The sequence below is a fragment of the Harmonia axyridis genome, chromosome 3, assembly GCF_914767665.1.
Source record: "Harmonia axyridis chromosome 3, icHarAxyr1.1, whole genome shotgun sequence".
Classification (NCBI taxonomy): Eukaryota; Metazoa; Arthropoda; class Insecta; order Coleoptera; family Coccinellidae; genus Harmonia; species Harmonia axyridis.
This window is the reverse complement of record NC_059503.1, coordinates 500,716-517,412: the sequence shown is the minus strand read 5'-3', so window position 1 is coordinate 517,412 and position 16,697 is coordinate 500,716. Positions and strand designations below refer to the sequence as shown.

General features: G+C 37.1%; 1 protein-coding gene across 1 annotated transcript in view; it reads left to right on the top strand.

Moving 5' to 3' along the window:
• Window positions 1-2,172: 2,172 nt before the first annotated feature.
• LOC123674531 (acid sphingomyelinase-like phosphodiesterase 3a) overlaps window positions 2,173-16,697 on the top strand; it is a 214,802-nt gene continuing 200,277 nt past the window's right edge. The window contains exons 1-2 of the mRNA XM_045609426.1: window positions 2,173-2,331; window positions 4,561-4,721. Coding sequence (XP_045465382.1) covers window positions 4,652-4,721 — 70 coding nt within the window. The 5' untranslated portion in view covers window positions 2,173-2,331; window positions 4,561-4,651. The remainder of the gene's footprint in view (window positions 2,332-4,560; window positions 4,722-16,697) is intronic.

Here is a 16,697-nt window from a genome sequence, read left to right as displayed (position 1 = left end):
CCTGCTATCTTTTTATGTGTGATAAGTAAAAACTACTGAAAATAGAATGATACATGCTTCAACAAGACACTGGATCGTCGTGAAGCACCATCTCGACCGGATAAATTTGAGCTGTTGGAACAAATTAGTGATGTGAAGAGTCGAAATCGTGTGTGTCGCTGAAGAACAATTGAGAATATTGCTGCTATAGCCCCTAGTGTTGACGAAAATCCAGATTTGTCTATTCCTCGTTGATATTGAGACTTGTGTCTCAAGATTTTTAAAGTTAAGTTTACACAAGAACTGAAGCCGGTCGGTCACAAGAAACGTCGTATTTCCACTGATTGGGTCCTTCAAATGCATCAAAATACCTAATTCAGATTTCCATCGAAAAATCATCTTCAGTGATGATGCACATTTTCACCTCTGAGGTTAATAATGTTGCAGTGAATGTGCTACCGAGCTATAATTAATGATTTTTTTATGGCCAGCAAGGGAACTAATTTATGTGGACGACGTTCATTCTCATCAAGACGGCGCTACGTGCCACACAATCAACGAGATAATTTTAATTTTCGAGAAAAGTTTTTCGGCCTACTATATCCTCAAAGAGTTTATCAGAATTGGCCACCCAAATCTTGTGATTTAACATCTTTAGACTTTTTTCTTTGGGCCACGTGGAAGATAAGACCTACGCCAATGCTCCAAATTTGAATCAATATCTTAAATATGGAAATCGTGAAGTTATCGAGGTCATACTGCGCCAAATGAGCGAATTGTTCATGGAAAATTTCCTGAAGAGAATACAACCATAGTCCTCGCGGCCATTTGGTTGCTATTATTCTCCTCAGTTAATATCATACCTTCCTCTTTACAATGAAATGAACTTTCATTGATTTCTCTTGAAATCAACTATTTTTTTTTAATTTAAATGAAACCTCTCATTGAGAATTAATTCACAACGTTTGGAAGTAGGCAGACCGTAAATCTGAAAAATTATTGAATAGCGGGGAGAACAACATCATATCCAGTAGTTTCCATGACAATGCCAGATGATCACCTGTTTTGTGGTGGGATCCTTATAATTTATTATAGATTGATACGTCAACGATAGGTACCCCTCCTTTCCCTTCACAGCAGTAACCATGGCGGTAACCATGGTGAGTTGAAGGAAGGGGTACCGATCGTTAACGTAGCAATCGATAATGAATTAGTAAGATCCAGACTTTGTTGCAAATGTTGTAGATAACTGCTTCACGATATTTTATTTTTCTTTTAGCTGTTTTTGCTTGATTTATGAAGTTGATTTGAATAATGGTAAATTGAAATACGTGATTTTTTTCAAGATGGCATACAGAACTCGGTAAGATTACTATGATTACTGGTGAATAAGGGTGTTTTCATATCTCATTTAGTCTCTTTTTGAGAAACCTTTTATTTTTGACCAATGAGGTTCGACGTGGTATAAAAATAGATTTGTCCACCAATTTTTAAGCCATAAGCTTCTTCAATTCTAGAGAAAATCTCTGACGGTTGTCGGACCAAATTTTTCAATTCGATTTTTATAGTCTACAGATCCCAAAACGAAAAACCTTTTAAAATATCTGGGGTGGTAGAAATATTTTATTTCTCTTTTGGCCGTTTTTGCTTGATTCATGAAGTTGATTTAAATAATGGTAGATTAAAATACGTGATTTTTTTCAAGATGGCATACAGAACTCGGTAAGATTACTATGATTACTGATGAATAAGAGTGTTTTCATATCTCATTTAGTCTCTTTTTGGAAAACCTTTTATTTTTGACCAAGGAGGTTCGTAGAGGTATAAAAATAGATTTGTCCACCAAATTTCAAGCCATAAGCTTTTACAATTCCAGAGAAAATCTCTAGACAGTAGACGGACCAAATTTTTCAATTCGATTTTTATATTCTACAGATCCCAAAACGAAAAACCTTTCAAAATATCTGGGGTGGTTAGAACTTTTTTCCTTCGAATTATTTCTAAGGTTTATTATAGAAATTAATTGACATACTCTTCCGACGTTTCGACCCCGAAGACCCTTCATCAGGGACATGACGATGGTCAGCATGAAATAAGTAATTAGACGATTGTATCGTTCGCAGTCTCCGGATCGAAAACCGCGCAGCCCGGAGCGGGCCCGACTAGTCGTTCGACGGCCTGCCCGGAGTTCAGTGCGTTCCGGAACATCAACCGGATCAGGTTCTCTACGCGGTTCGCGGCGCTATCGCAGTATCCGACGTTTCGCGATCTGTAAGTAGAGGTGTTTCGTGGTTTTTCTGTTAACGCGTGCTGAAGTTGATAGCTTTTCTTCCGGGACTTTAAACAATAAGGGTGAATTTTATTTTATTTATCCATTCAATTTTTTTTTTTTGAGAAAATTGCAGAATATTTTTCACGATGATTTTGGGTAGTTGGCATTTCCCCATCGACATAATATCTTTTATTTTTTCAATGGGAATTTTTCAAAGACACCAAAGGAAAAACCTAATTTGAAAGCCATGAATATCATATTCATCTTTATATTCCTTCTTTATTTGACTCACTTGTTATCCATACTAGTACACAGTTTGGAAGTTATCAGTACTTCAATTTAATCATAGTACATATCTAATTTTTTGAGTTGATTTTTGTGAATTTCTATACACAAAAAATTCGAACAGAAAATCGAAATTTGGCATCAAACATAGAATTTCGTACCTATGCCAAAGCGATGGAGTTGTTCAACAAAAAACATTTGAATAGTTATTTATAATACATGTGCAAAAGGAATTGATATTCTTCTACGATTTCAAATTCAAAATATAGTCACAAAGTATTTTTACAATGAACGAGTGTTAGAATGTGCCTACTCTAGAGTATTATTTTATCGAATTGGTTTAATTTTTATTGAAATTAATGGAACATTTCCATGAATATCTTTTAGTGATTTTTTCAGAACAGTTTTCTGTATAACAAGTTTGTCAGATAAAAGATGACTCCGTGGTAGGAGAGTTTCGAGGACCAAAATATAATAATGCAATCTAACCATGAAATTTGTGTGAATCTGAGATATTCTCCCTCGATTTTATTCTACAGAATGTGGCAGAATAAACGGATTACTGGAATCAGATAAATTAGATACTGATTTTGTGTTATAATCTTTTTTCAAAAGCCAATATATTTCACTGATAGTTTTTGGACTGGAACTCATTTTTTCGGGGTTATATTGATTTCATCAAGAAGAGCACTGCATTAAACAGGAATATTCGAAAACTCTGTTCATCCCCTCATTCACACAATCAATTTAGGTCACATTAAGTAGCTCAACTTCAACTTGTAATTCAATTTTCTCCTCGCGTCGAATATGAATCGAAATCAGAGAAAATAATTATGTTATCGAAGTAAAGTTACTCAATCCTCTTAGATTCCACATAAATTTCAATATGGTTATTTCACAACACAATAATATAATTATTAACTATGTTTGAATTGAAAAACCTTCTTCATCCGCAAGTTCTATGGAAAATTAACTCGCTAACTTACTAAACTGGTCTCGACCACATCTTGAATGTTTCAAGTAACTTCTTTCAAAAATAAAAACATAATTAAATCTCATCAACAGTTGTCTAAAACGCGCCAAAAAAATCATATTCTTTGATATGAACTGCGATATCGATTTTCCTCTTATATTTTTCACCACAGAACACAAAGGCTCTTACTTCATAACATAGAGTTGAGACGACGAACGAAACTTCCACAATCTCAAACTCCTTCGGCCGAGCTCGATCAAAATTCAAATTTCCTGTAGAGCTCGATCTCTACGAGATAAAAAGTGCGATAAAATCTAGCATCTGGCAATCCGCAAGGTGGCGTACCCAGTTATCGAACAATCATTCCTTCGCGACTGACGTTGACGGAGACAGCAAGAAAGTTTAGGACGTTGAGGAAGCGGCAATAAGAGCAGGATTGTATATCTGAAATTACAAACTTCGGTTCACAAATATTTGACTCTAGATTAATCAGGTAACTTTCGGCGAACGGAGAGATGTAATTACCATAGAATATGAGCGTTTTGGGTACCCGAAAGTGAAATTTGAATGCGAGGTTAATAAATGTTAAATGTAGTTTAAAGAGACACTTTAGAAGGTTTTGATTTATTGAATTTGCACAGTGGAAAATCCTGAGATATCTATCACATCATCAGAAATTTGAGTTTTGATTTGAAATCATCATCTTCAAATTGTCATTCTACACCCGAATGAAAAGTTTTATTATGATCGAATCTGCAGTTTAGAAATTAATGAAAAAACTATTCGAACGGTTTCTAGCTCTTCTCATTCGACTGGCTGGACAGATGAACGGAATCAAATTTGAGAATGTGTCGTCAACAGTAAATCCAACCTTATCGTTTGAACCCATTACCGGCTTAAAATTCTGAAAATACAGACATTATATAAAGAAACAAATCTATTTTTAAACGAACGCTTGAAAATGCAACATGTTCAGTGCTTGATCAACTGACCTCTCAGATATATACATTCTATATTTTGAGCAAAATTTTTCAACATTTTTGTTTTCCAGATCATCTCCGATTGATTCCAAAATATTTGACCGATATGTGCGTTGTTGGTGAGGTGTGATTAGTGAAAGTTTACACCAAACTCTGTTCATCATGGATGTCCACATTGTCTTCTTACTAATGATAATGGTGGCTGATGCTAGGGATATCTACGAGAAAATAGGTGAGTGTATTTAATTCTTCACTATATAATCGTGATAAGACGTTTCACACGGTGATTTACATTGAACTATCAGTGATAGATGTATATGGGTGATTTTTTCAAGGGAAACTTATCGTAACAGAAAATTTCTGTTCCACATGGAACAACTAATAGTTCAAACAATTCAGATTTTGAATTTTTATTGGCGTTTTTTCGATGTTATGAGTTTTTAGTATATACAAAAATCCCCATTGAGGATTTCTGAGTTCTTACGTTTCCTGGACTTTATTTCTCAAATATATCTGAATACTAGAGGTTTCCCAAGTTCAACAAATTTCGACACAATACTTGAAACACCCTATGATAATATTTCTCGAAGTCAATTTATGATAATGTTGATTGTGATTTCATTAAAAACAGGTAGTTCATAAATTGGAGGTATACTTTGTTTTCGAGATACAGGGCGTTTCTTGTAGCTCTTGTAATGAATATACCAGTTTATAGAATCTTTTTTGATGTTCACTACATTTTGGTACCAAAACCTGTAATTATTTATTCATCACAGCTTACTTACTGTATCTTTATAATGATTTTGATCTTCCTGAGGATTACTAGAGAATTGTTAAATTTTTCTCTAGAAATCGGTAGCATATACCACAAAACTGAAAGAAACTAGTGTAGTACTTGACCAAAGTTTCTTTATACATTTTTTTTACTACCATTAGTTTACTGAAAAAATGTTTGGAGAAACGAAACTAAAAATGTAATACTGGACTAGAAGAAGTTCTAGACTACCAGTGGTCTACAAAAAAAAGAGTTTCCTGGAGGAAAGTTTATCACCCTGTAGATTTGCATTCAAAATTAGCATTTCATATTATGGAAACTTTAAATTGGAATATCTATGCAAAATTTAACTTAAAAATCTTGTGGAGGCAAAGTGCTATCAAAAAAAACTTTAACACCCTGTATCATGGAAACACGCGTTTGCGGGCCCCTGTTAATAAGATTTTTTTCTTAAAATTATCTGCTATTTTCGTCTATACCTCCAATCAAGGAACATCCTGCATATATTTTTCCGGCCACGAAATAGATAGCAAGATTTGATCTCGAAATACTACCCAATTCGGTTTATTTCCCAGATTTTCGTAATGAAAAAAATTCCTATATAAGATATCCTTACCTTTTATATGCCTCCGGAATACGAATAAGTCACATTGATCTCCGACGGCTAGAAAAATTGGATATATCCGAGCCAGCGTATCGAATCCAAACACAACCCGAAAAAAAAACCTCTCGAGCATTTTCCATAGGGAGAACTCCGGGAGAATTCACGCTTCAGCAGCGTGAAAGTAGCTACCAATCGGTATGAAAATATGGATCTGCACAAGGAGAGCCCTCAGGTAATAAAGGAGATGACCACAGGAACCCCGGTTGATGTTTCTGCTCCAGTTGCCCGGACTGAAGAAGGTCCGGATCAAATCGATGCAAGGTGGAATCGCGAGAGTATGAAATCCGGAACCAATCACAAAGATGTCCTCCGGACGATACGGATAGATTATATTTTCTGACAATCGTGTAGGAGAGGACGGAAAAGTGTATTAGGCTCGATTGTAGGAAAATGTACTTATTTATTGTTTCTTTGTTGTGAAGAAGTCAATTTTTATTCCTCTATAGGGTGTTTTTTTTTCAAGGTATATAACTTTAAGTTGGCATTACTGTTCAGGATGGCAACCGATTTAACAGCTGTTACGTGATTTATTCTCAGTTTGGTTTGGCAATTCATTATGAATAGACTCACGCCTGAACAACGCTTCCAAATAGTGCAATTTTATTTCGAAAATAATGGTTCTGTGCGAATACGTTTCGCGCACTACGCCATTTTATTTTGTTTAGCGATGAAGCGCGCTTCTGGTTGAATGACTACGTCAACAAACAAAACTGTCGCATTTGGAGTGATGCTAATCCTCAAGTGTATGTCGAAACACCGTTACATCCAGAAAAACTGACTGTTTGATGCGCTTTATGGGCTGGTGGAATCATTGGTCCGTACTTCTTCATAAACGATGATGGCCAGAACGTTACAATCAATGGTGATCGGTAAAGAGCCATGATTACTAACTTTTTCATTCCTGAATTGAACAACCTTGATGTCCAGGTGCTGTGGTTCCAACAAGACGGTGCAACATGTCACACAGCTCTTGCCACAATAGATTTATTGAAAGACACGTTTGGTGACCGCTAATTTCACGTTTTGGACCTGTGAATTGACCTCCAAGATCTTGTGATTTAACACCGCTAAACTACTTTCTGTGGGGCTATGTAAAGTCATTGGTCTATGCGGATAAGCCACAAACCCTTGACCATTTGGAAGACAACATTCGCCGTGTTATTGCCGATATACGGCCACAAATGTTGGAAAAGTCATCGAAAATTGGACGTCCAGATTGGACTACATCCGAGCCAGCTGTGGCGGTCATATGCCAGAAATCATATTTAAAATTCAATGCCACATGATTATCTTGCAGATAAGTGAAAATCATGTCAATCGAATAATCCATCGTTGTTTTATTGCAATTTAAAGTTCTATAGCTATAAAAAAAACAACCTTTATTACGGTTTATTTTCTGTAAATTCTCACAAAAAAGGATAGGGAATAGATAATTTGAGCAGAGGGTTAACAATTTATGTTCCGCTTAACTACTTCTGAAATGTAGTTTCTATTGGAAAATTCTAATTTTCTTCTATGATTTTATGGAGAAAAAGTCAATAAACATCAGCCCAAAAACGCTTCGCTTTCAGAATACAGGGTGTTCGTTGTAGTCCTCCTCTTTTTATGATGATTATAACATTTCATCGAATTTTCATCAATTCAAATAGATTGTTTTCAAAAAGAACTGAACTGAAGAAAACTCACCGGAAATATCGAACCAAAAATGTTTTTCAATTACTAAAAGATCTAACAGATACAGATATTTTTTCATTACACTGAACTAATTGGAACTCCTTAACGCTTAACAAATTCGAAAGTAATTTTTTCACCCATCATAATCATTCAATTTAAACCTGTCAAAAGCAAAATCAGGTGAAAACATTGTAGCTGACAACGAAATAGTCTGGTTTTGAGTAGAACATCAAAACCAGATATTTATAATTACGTTGACGAACATTCGTAAGACGTTGTTGATGACCTACGTAACTGGAAGCTTTCGTAAAACGTTCCTCCACATCGCTCCGTTCTTGTCTGAATCCACTTAACGAAAACGTTTTGTCATACCACAAAAGCAGACATGGCCCTTAAATATTATGTATTACATCAAAAGCCACTTTGAAGCAATTCATCTCAACCGTTGACGGCTATGTCTCCATAAGGACACTCTCCAAGGTCCTGTCTTGACTACACGTCATTCCATTTAAACGGTCCAAAAGCAGAATCAGGTGAAAACATTGTAGCTGATAACGTGAAGCCTGCTACATACACACGCAATCGAGTCAGCCAACTTGGTTTGAATAGACTAAATTGAGAGTACATGAGAGTGTACAGCAGAAGTTGGAGGTTATTTTGGGCTAGAAGTTGAGCTTGTAGAAGTTCGGATATAACTGATTGTGTTCTAATGACTTGTGGCTGTGAATATGGCTGTTTCAAGAAGTTTATCTAGATATTTTTTAACGGAAGTTATCTAGCTTCAGGTCTTCGAAATTTCTTCCTTTTGCCAGAAATTGAAGAGTAGCAGTTAATTGTTTGTGATTGCAACACTCATTGTGATGTATTTTTTCAAATACAAATAATGCTATGCAAGCTAATGCACCCAATTTCGAGATTCCAAATTCCAATTCCCTCTTTTCTGTAACCAATTGTTTGTCCACCGAGGAAGTTGAAAGTTCCAATCGCATATCGAGGTACCGCTCCTCCCGGAATTAAATGTTAGTTATAGTATCCCTTACAAACTAAATAATGGGTGTTTTTTTTCGAGGTATATAACTTTGGCATTACTGTTCAAGGTGGCGACCAATTTAACAGCTGTCAAGTGATTTATTCTCAGTTTAATTTGCCAATTCGTTATGAATAGACTCACACCTAAACAAAGCTTGCAAATAGTGCAATTTCATTTCGAAAATAATGGTTCTGTGCGGAATATGTATCGCGCACTACATTCATTTCATACGCTTGGTGGAATCATTGGTCCATACTTCTTCAAAAACGATGATGGCCAGAACGTTACAGTCAATGGTGATCGGTATAGAGCCATGATTACTTATTTTTTCATTCCTGAATTGAACAACCATGATGTCCAGGAGCTGTGGTTCCAACAAGACGGCGAAACATGTCACATAGCTTGTGCCACATTCCATTTTTTGAAAGACACGTTTGGTGACCGCCTAATTTCACGTTTTGGACCTGTGAATCGGCCTCCAAAATCTTGTGACTTAACACCGCTAGACTACTTTCTGTGGGGCTATGTGAGACAAAATTCGCCGTGTTATCGCTGATTTTCGGCCACAAATGTTGGAAAAAGTCATCGAAAATTTTACGTCCAGATTGGACAACATTCGAGCCAGCCCTGGCGGTTATATGCCAGAAATCATATTCAAAATGTAATGCCACAAGATTATTTTGCGGATAAATAAAATTCATGTCAATCGAATAATCCATCGTTGTTTTATTGCAATTTAAAGTTCTATAGCTTTAAAAAAACACCCTTTAGTTCGCAAGGATTAGGGTGATCATCCGGATTTAAAAAAAAATTTTGTTAGCCATCAAATATTATGCTATTAGCTGTTGACAATCTAGACAACTGGGAGCTCCTTTCCACTTATCCTCATCTCAATACGTAAAACGTTGAACCCAAAATTCCCGTTCGTGTCTGAATCCACTTCACGAAAACGCTTCATCGTGCTACAAAAGCAGAGATCACCCTTTAACACCATGTATCACATCAAAAGCCAACTCGAGGCAATTCATCCCCAAACCGTTGATGGTTACGTCCCCCATAAGGACGCTGTCCACGAACTCGATCGAGTAAAGGACAGGGGCGTCCGACCCCCGTCACACCAGTAATTATACGCCCACGCAGCCCCTCCATCTCTTCACATTATCTGCGATAGAGCTGACCACACGATACCACCGCCGGGCGGCATCATCTGCATGCAGGTAGGCGAATCCTGGAGATTTATGTGACGTGGGGCTGGTTCGGCCGTGGCGATGTTCTTCGGGGGAAACCCTTCGTTTTCCAATTTCCTCCGCGTAATGACATCGTAAGGGAGAATAGGGGGGTGACTTCGATACTCTTACGTGTCTTGATTAGGCGCAAGGGTGGTTTTCTCGAAGCTTTCCCCCCCCTAGTCGGTTTTGGGGGATTCGACGTTTCGGCTGCTTCTTAATTAGTTCGTTATGAGGTGAAGGGGGGATGTGGGGAGTTATGGAAGGGGTATGTTTTGTGTTTGGATTGATTTTATAGACCTAATGAGAAAACTTTGGAACGTATGGGAATGTAGGGAGGGAGTTATTTCGATGAAACAATAGAGCTAGCAGATAGAGGTGCATCAATTCGGCTATTAAAATAGCACTAAACAATAAAAGCTATATAATATACAGGATGTTCCTAAATTGGAGGTTCAAATGAAAATAGGAGATTCCTAGAATAATTTTACGAAAAGATGTCTTATAAACAAACGCATTGTTAAACCAAAGTTAATTTTTTTGAACTACCAATGATTCATCTAAAAAAAAATTATCCAAGAGCAAAAAAGAAGTCACTGCTTCAGAAAAATATCACCCTGTAGATTTGCATTTGAAACTGGCACATCACCTGACGTAAACTCTAATTTGCAGCATCTATGCCAAATTTCAGTTGAATATCTCCTTAAGAGCAGATGATATAAGAAAAAAACTATACAAAAAAAAATTAATTTAACACCCTGTATCTCGAAAACAAAGCGTTTGTGAGATCATTTATATAGGACATTTTTTCTTCAAATTATCTAAGGAATTTTTCATTTTCGTTTGTACCTCTAATTTAGGAACAACCTGTATGGAAGTTTTGTCATGGGTATAATAAAATCTCGCTGATATTAGATCCTGGAACTATGAGAAAATAATTCAGCACAAAATCATATTTAATATTGAGATCCGTTTCCAATTCAATGGCTGTGTTGAATTCAAAACTGGCATAATATGTGAGGCTCATAAAATCCACGAATGATTCATGAGGCAGCCATGCATCAAAACACTATCAGTGTTTTGTGTATATTCTGGTTAGGAGAAATTATATTATGTTGTTTTCATTTTGAAATGAGTCACTCTGCAATTATAAACAGGTTTTTTTTGGGCTTTAATTGGAAGTTGTTTTTCCCGACTACAGATGTTTTCAGAGGGAAAAAATATGAATTGACCGTTATGCTGAATTTCTTTTCTGATCTTATCATTCAGTTTGTTGACAAAAATGGTTGACTCTCGCAAATTGAAGACTTTGGTTGTAAATTTATTTGAATTTTTCAGTTTTATATCAACAAACCTGCGAAAAAATTATGAATTTGATTTCCATAAAATTATACCCTTTTGGAAATTATGTTTATTATTTTTTATTAGGAAATTGATCAAGGGAATTTTTTCATTATGGTGAATTGGCCTGTATTGATTGAATTCAGTCAACATCTTCAGAGGTTTCTAGGTTGTAGATTTTAACTCGACTCTAGATTTATCCGATATGAATGACGGTTTTTGTCAGATGAGGTGCTTTATTGCTGTTTTTTCTTTTCTGTTGATGTTAATCGAGTATTTGTATATTTTTTATTGCTAATTCAAGATTTCATTTCAATTTAGCGTATAGGTTTTAATAGATTGAATGTTTAAAATTTGGTAGGTAAACTCTAAATTAAATTCTTCTAAGTATATCACAAATTGAAAAGTAATTTCTTCTCTGTGTCAAGAATGACCAGCGACATTCTCGAACACGGAGCTCAAGCTGTAAACTACCCTTTCCTGTCGACACCAAAACGACAATCCATCGGAATCCGCGAAGATCAAGACCAACAAAAAAAAGGGGGAAAAAAGAAACAGTCCCAACTCCCCCACTCGAAATTCGTCATCTGCAATTCACGCGGCGGAGCTGGGGGGTGGTTTTTTCCCCGGGGCAACATTCGTAGTTAATGCGGAAACCCATGCAAAACAGGCGGATTTGAATTTCAAAAGAATCACACTTTCGGGTGTTCCCGTGTATTAATTCGCCCAATTTAACTCGAAAGATGTCGCCGGGGAGAGAGGGTTCCCCAAACCACCCCCCGGCCGCCTCTCATGCAGATGTTTGTTATTATCATCTCCGAACGCCCGGGCGTCATTCCGAGTCGTTGGTTTCTGGGGTTACAGGGGGATCGAAGGGGTTGGAGTGACTCTCGGGAGGGGTTTGGACCAGTAGGCCTTTTTTTTACACTTCGCTTTTTCTGGCACAGGGTAAAGGACCTTTTTGAGGGGTTGTTCTGTAACAGTTGCATTAATTTCACTGATTGCGAAGATTACATAGTAAGATAACGCCAATTTATTTAAAAAACTAACAAGATACTGAACTAGACAATAACATGTGATGAAAAAAATTTAAGAAGTAGTTTCACAACATGAGGTCTAGCCGTGTCATGCTGTAAAATCATTTTATTTTGTATCTCATTGTATTGGATTGTATTGTTTTCAATGCTCGGCTCAAACGCATGAATTGAGTTCGATAACGATCGCCTGTGATTGTTTCAGTCGGTTTTAACAACTCATAATACATCACGTCGAGCTGATCCCACCAAATACTGGGCATGACCTTGCAACCGTCAATATTCGGTTTGGCCGTCGATGTGAAGCATGGCCGGGATATCTCTATTAGCGTATTTGACTGGTTGGACCAGTTCGAATTAATTCGAGCTGATCATGTCATTTAGTTTTACAAAAATTCGAATTCATTCGCACTGGTGCTGCCAGTCGAACACGCTATTAGATTTTCTGCGCTTGGGATTATCGTTATGAACCCATTTTTGACTCCAATTACAATGCGATGCAGAAATCCCTTCCGTTTTTGCCTTGCAAGCGGCTGTGACAAGCAACCATACGCCGTTCAGCATCTCTCGGCTTCAACTCGTACTGAACACAATTTCCTTGTTTCTGGATCATTCCCATGACTTTCAGGCATTTTGAAATGGTTTGTTTCGTCACTCCCAATGATCCTGCCAAGTCTTGTTGCGTTTGACATGAGTCTTGATCAAGTAATGCCTCCAATTCTGCATCTTCGAAAACCTTCTCCTTTCCACCACCATACTGGTCCGGCTCCACCATAGGTATTTGAGAGTATTTGATGAGCCTCAGCCTCAGATTTCTCCATATTTAACCAGAAAATTGGAACCTTCCACAAATAACGATGATTTGGCTTGTGAGCTGACATGTTTAATCGAGAATAACTTTATGATCCAGACTCAAATCGACTAATTAACAATGATTTGGCTTGTGAGCTGACATGTTTAATCGAGAATAACTTTATGATCCAGACTCAAATCGACTAATTTTTTGATGGCGTTATGTTTACAAATACCTAAGCTCATTGTATGACATCTACGATCTATTTATTTCGACTACCACCTTTAATTTGTCCCAAAACTCAAATGAACAATTATCGATACCTTCATGGAATTCTAATAGTTATTTATGCAACAAATGCAATAAACAATTTTTGCACAAGTTGCATACAACATTTTTTCTACGTTCATGCAAAAAGCGAAAAATGATTTATTGAGGTTCGGCACTAGGTGTAGGAAAATGAGAAGCGCAACTTGAATACTTCATTATTAATATCGATTTGCATTGAAACAGGAACTAATACGTTACGAACAATTTAAGTCAAACTTTATTTTTACCTTCAACGCTGAAAGTGAATCAACAATTGGTGCAATTTTCAATATGAATATTTCGTAGTGAAGCACTTTTTAAATCCACTTCTTAATTTGTTACTGCTGTAAACGTACTAGTACTTGGTAACTGTATATCGTTATTTTCTTCAGGCTGAAATATTTGTTTGTCATGATGACAGCACGTTGAAGTAGAATGACAGATGAGTGCAATAAAAACTTTATTGCACTAGTGTAATAAAGAACTTCTTTTTCCACTAAATATAGTTCAATATAGTTTTGCTTTTTGCATGAATGTAGAAAAAATATTTTTTCACGCGACTAATTTAATTCTGTTATTTAAAATTTAGTGACGGATCGTAGAACTAAATATTTACTGGATGCGATCCAACTTAGCTGTTCAGAATTGCAAAAAATAAACGTGGACAGCCATGACGATCGCCGACATCTCCGCCTCAAAAAAAAAAAAAAGGGAAGACGTTCTCATCACAACAGCCATTGAACCATCTGTCTCAGAGGCATTCTTTCATTATTCAAATCGCCGAAGGACTTCCCCGAGAACGGAACAACAAATGCCTGTTCCAGTCCGTTCCGTGCAATAAGACGAGGGGAATATTTACGCGCTGCAAGACTCCTTCAGAATACCGGATAAGGTTCGTTAGGGTCGAACAAATGAAAACTGCCGGGTGAGATAAGACAGCAGCTGAGGCGACGAGAAGGGGGCCTTGGCGAGGAACGGGCCAGCCTTGGGACACGGTACGGACTGGGATTTGGCTGAATCTGTGGAATCTTTCGGGATACGATTGTTTTTGGAATTTTTGTTGGCCAGGGGGAAAGAACTTTGGTTGTTTTTGTTTTAATTGGTATGGTATTTGTTTTAATTGGTATGGTATTCGTGGCTGAATAGTGAAAAACTTTCAGAAATCGATTTTCCTATTGTTTGGACAATTGGTAATTTGGACTGCATTCACATTTGGGAAGTTTAAGTAGTTCCAGAGTAAATCGCAAGTCTACCTATATTTATGGCAAGCGCTAAGAGCATTTCTTTGGCGTTGAAGCTACATTTACTTTTGTCAATTTAAATGGCAGGAATGCTACAGGTTAATAAATTTGTCCTATGTAAAATATATTACAAGAACGTGTAACGATGCGCTCGAATCAAGTAGCAAGTGCACCTACTTGTTGTTTGTGATGTTTATGAGCCTAATACCTCTTCAATTTCTGTCATAGCACTTGTCAGATATGGATTCATCACACAATACACTGCGCAAAAGAATTAACGCACATTATGGAAATCTCAAATTCATTCTATAACTGAAGGTGGTCTCAATGATGATTATTTTTATCATAAGACGAATCAGCCTCTTCCCAATAGATATGCTCTCTCGCAAAGTCCAAACGCGCCTTTCGATGGGCTGGGGTAAGAGCTGGCCCTCTTGCCGCGACACGAGGCCTTAAATCATATTCTCTGAGGCGATTTCTTATTGTCTGAGTGCTAATTTCCACCCCATGAGTTTGCTCAAGCTGATTTTGAAGGAGGCGAGCGGTTGCAAACCGTTGTCTCAACGAAGAAACTCTCAAGTAACGTTCTTGAATGGCAGTGTTACCAGTGGTCTACCCTGTCCTGGTCTTCGGACATTCATACCTGTCTCCCTGAATCGCTGCAACATTCTGGACACACTAGTATGGGAAACTCCAAACCTTTCTGCAATTCTTGTGTATGTCCACCCTTCTTCAAGCAAAACTACTGCTTGGGCACATTCCTTTTGGGTCAAATTGCGTGTTTCGCGTTGCATAGCGATCGAGTGTAGAAAATCAAACGAAAGAAAAACTATTGATCACTAGAATTGATCGAGAACAACTGATTTTAGAATGGAGCCAATACATTCAAAATCTGATAATCTCATCTTTTTTATTCCTGGTGGGAAAAAACATCTGTATTGAAGAAAAACGTTGAAAGTGGATAACATATGCATGCATAATTCTGATAATAATAATTATCATTGAGAACACCTTCAGTTGTAGAATAAATTTGAGATTTCCATAATGTGCGTTAATTCTTTTGCGCAGTGTATATGAGTTATTGTATAGTATACAGTAAAATTATACCACTATCCTAAAATCTGCACCAAACAGTGATATGTTGAGGATGGAGAGTCTTTTCAATGATCATTATTTCATTTTATTTTCATTTAACAAAGCTCTAAATGCGACAATTATGCTTATTAACGTAGCCTCCTAGGTGAAAATGGACCTCATCACTTATGATAATTTTTCGATTGAAATCTGGATCATTTTGATGCATTTCAAGGACCCAATCAGCGAAGATACGACTTTAGTTCTTGTGTCAACTGAACTTTGAAAGCCTTTGTGTCATGCCAACTTCTTCAAATAGACGAGGAATCGACAAACCTAGGTTTTCTTCAACTCTACGGGCTACAGAAGCAATATTCTCTGTATTTATTGAGCAACACACACGGTTTTGATTCTTCACATCATCAACTTGTCTCAACAGCTCGAAGTTTTTCACCAGTTTCACTATTGCCAACCGAGAAGGTGATTAAGAATGACTGAAAAGAATTTTAGTGCATTCTTGAAACATTTGTCGCCCCATTTTTGGTAATAGCGTAGTTTTTACTAGTCAAATGTCAAATGTAGCACCTTCAGAAATGACAGCTGTCCAGAAAGCAGTCTATTCAAAATGAAATAAGTTATTTGAAACACAATGCATTCTCTTGATAAAAAACTGCGTACAAATTCGTTTTTTCTCCTAAAATCCATAAATTACAAAGCTAAAATGCAAACCTGCAATATTGAAACAACTCCTGGAACTTTCCGAACCTTCCACTCCCATTTATCCGGAAATGGCAATAATGGAAAACGAAATTAGAGTTCCCCGACACCTTCATCTTCCGGAATATCAACCCTTATTCACCTGCCAACCCCATCCCTCTCCTGACAGTCCGAAAACAGTCAGGACCGGAAAAAGTACCCCGGAAAATGAACGCGAGACCTGAATTTTTCACGCCGATGAGAATATATTAGCGCAAACTTTCGAAACTCTCGAAATTCCGTCGAACCACCCCTAAACGCGAAAGGGGGTAGGTATCCCCTTGGGGGTTG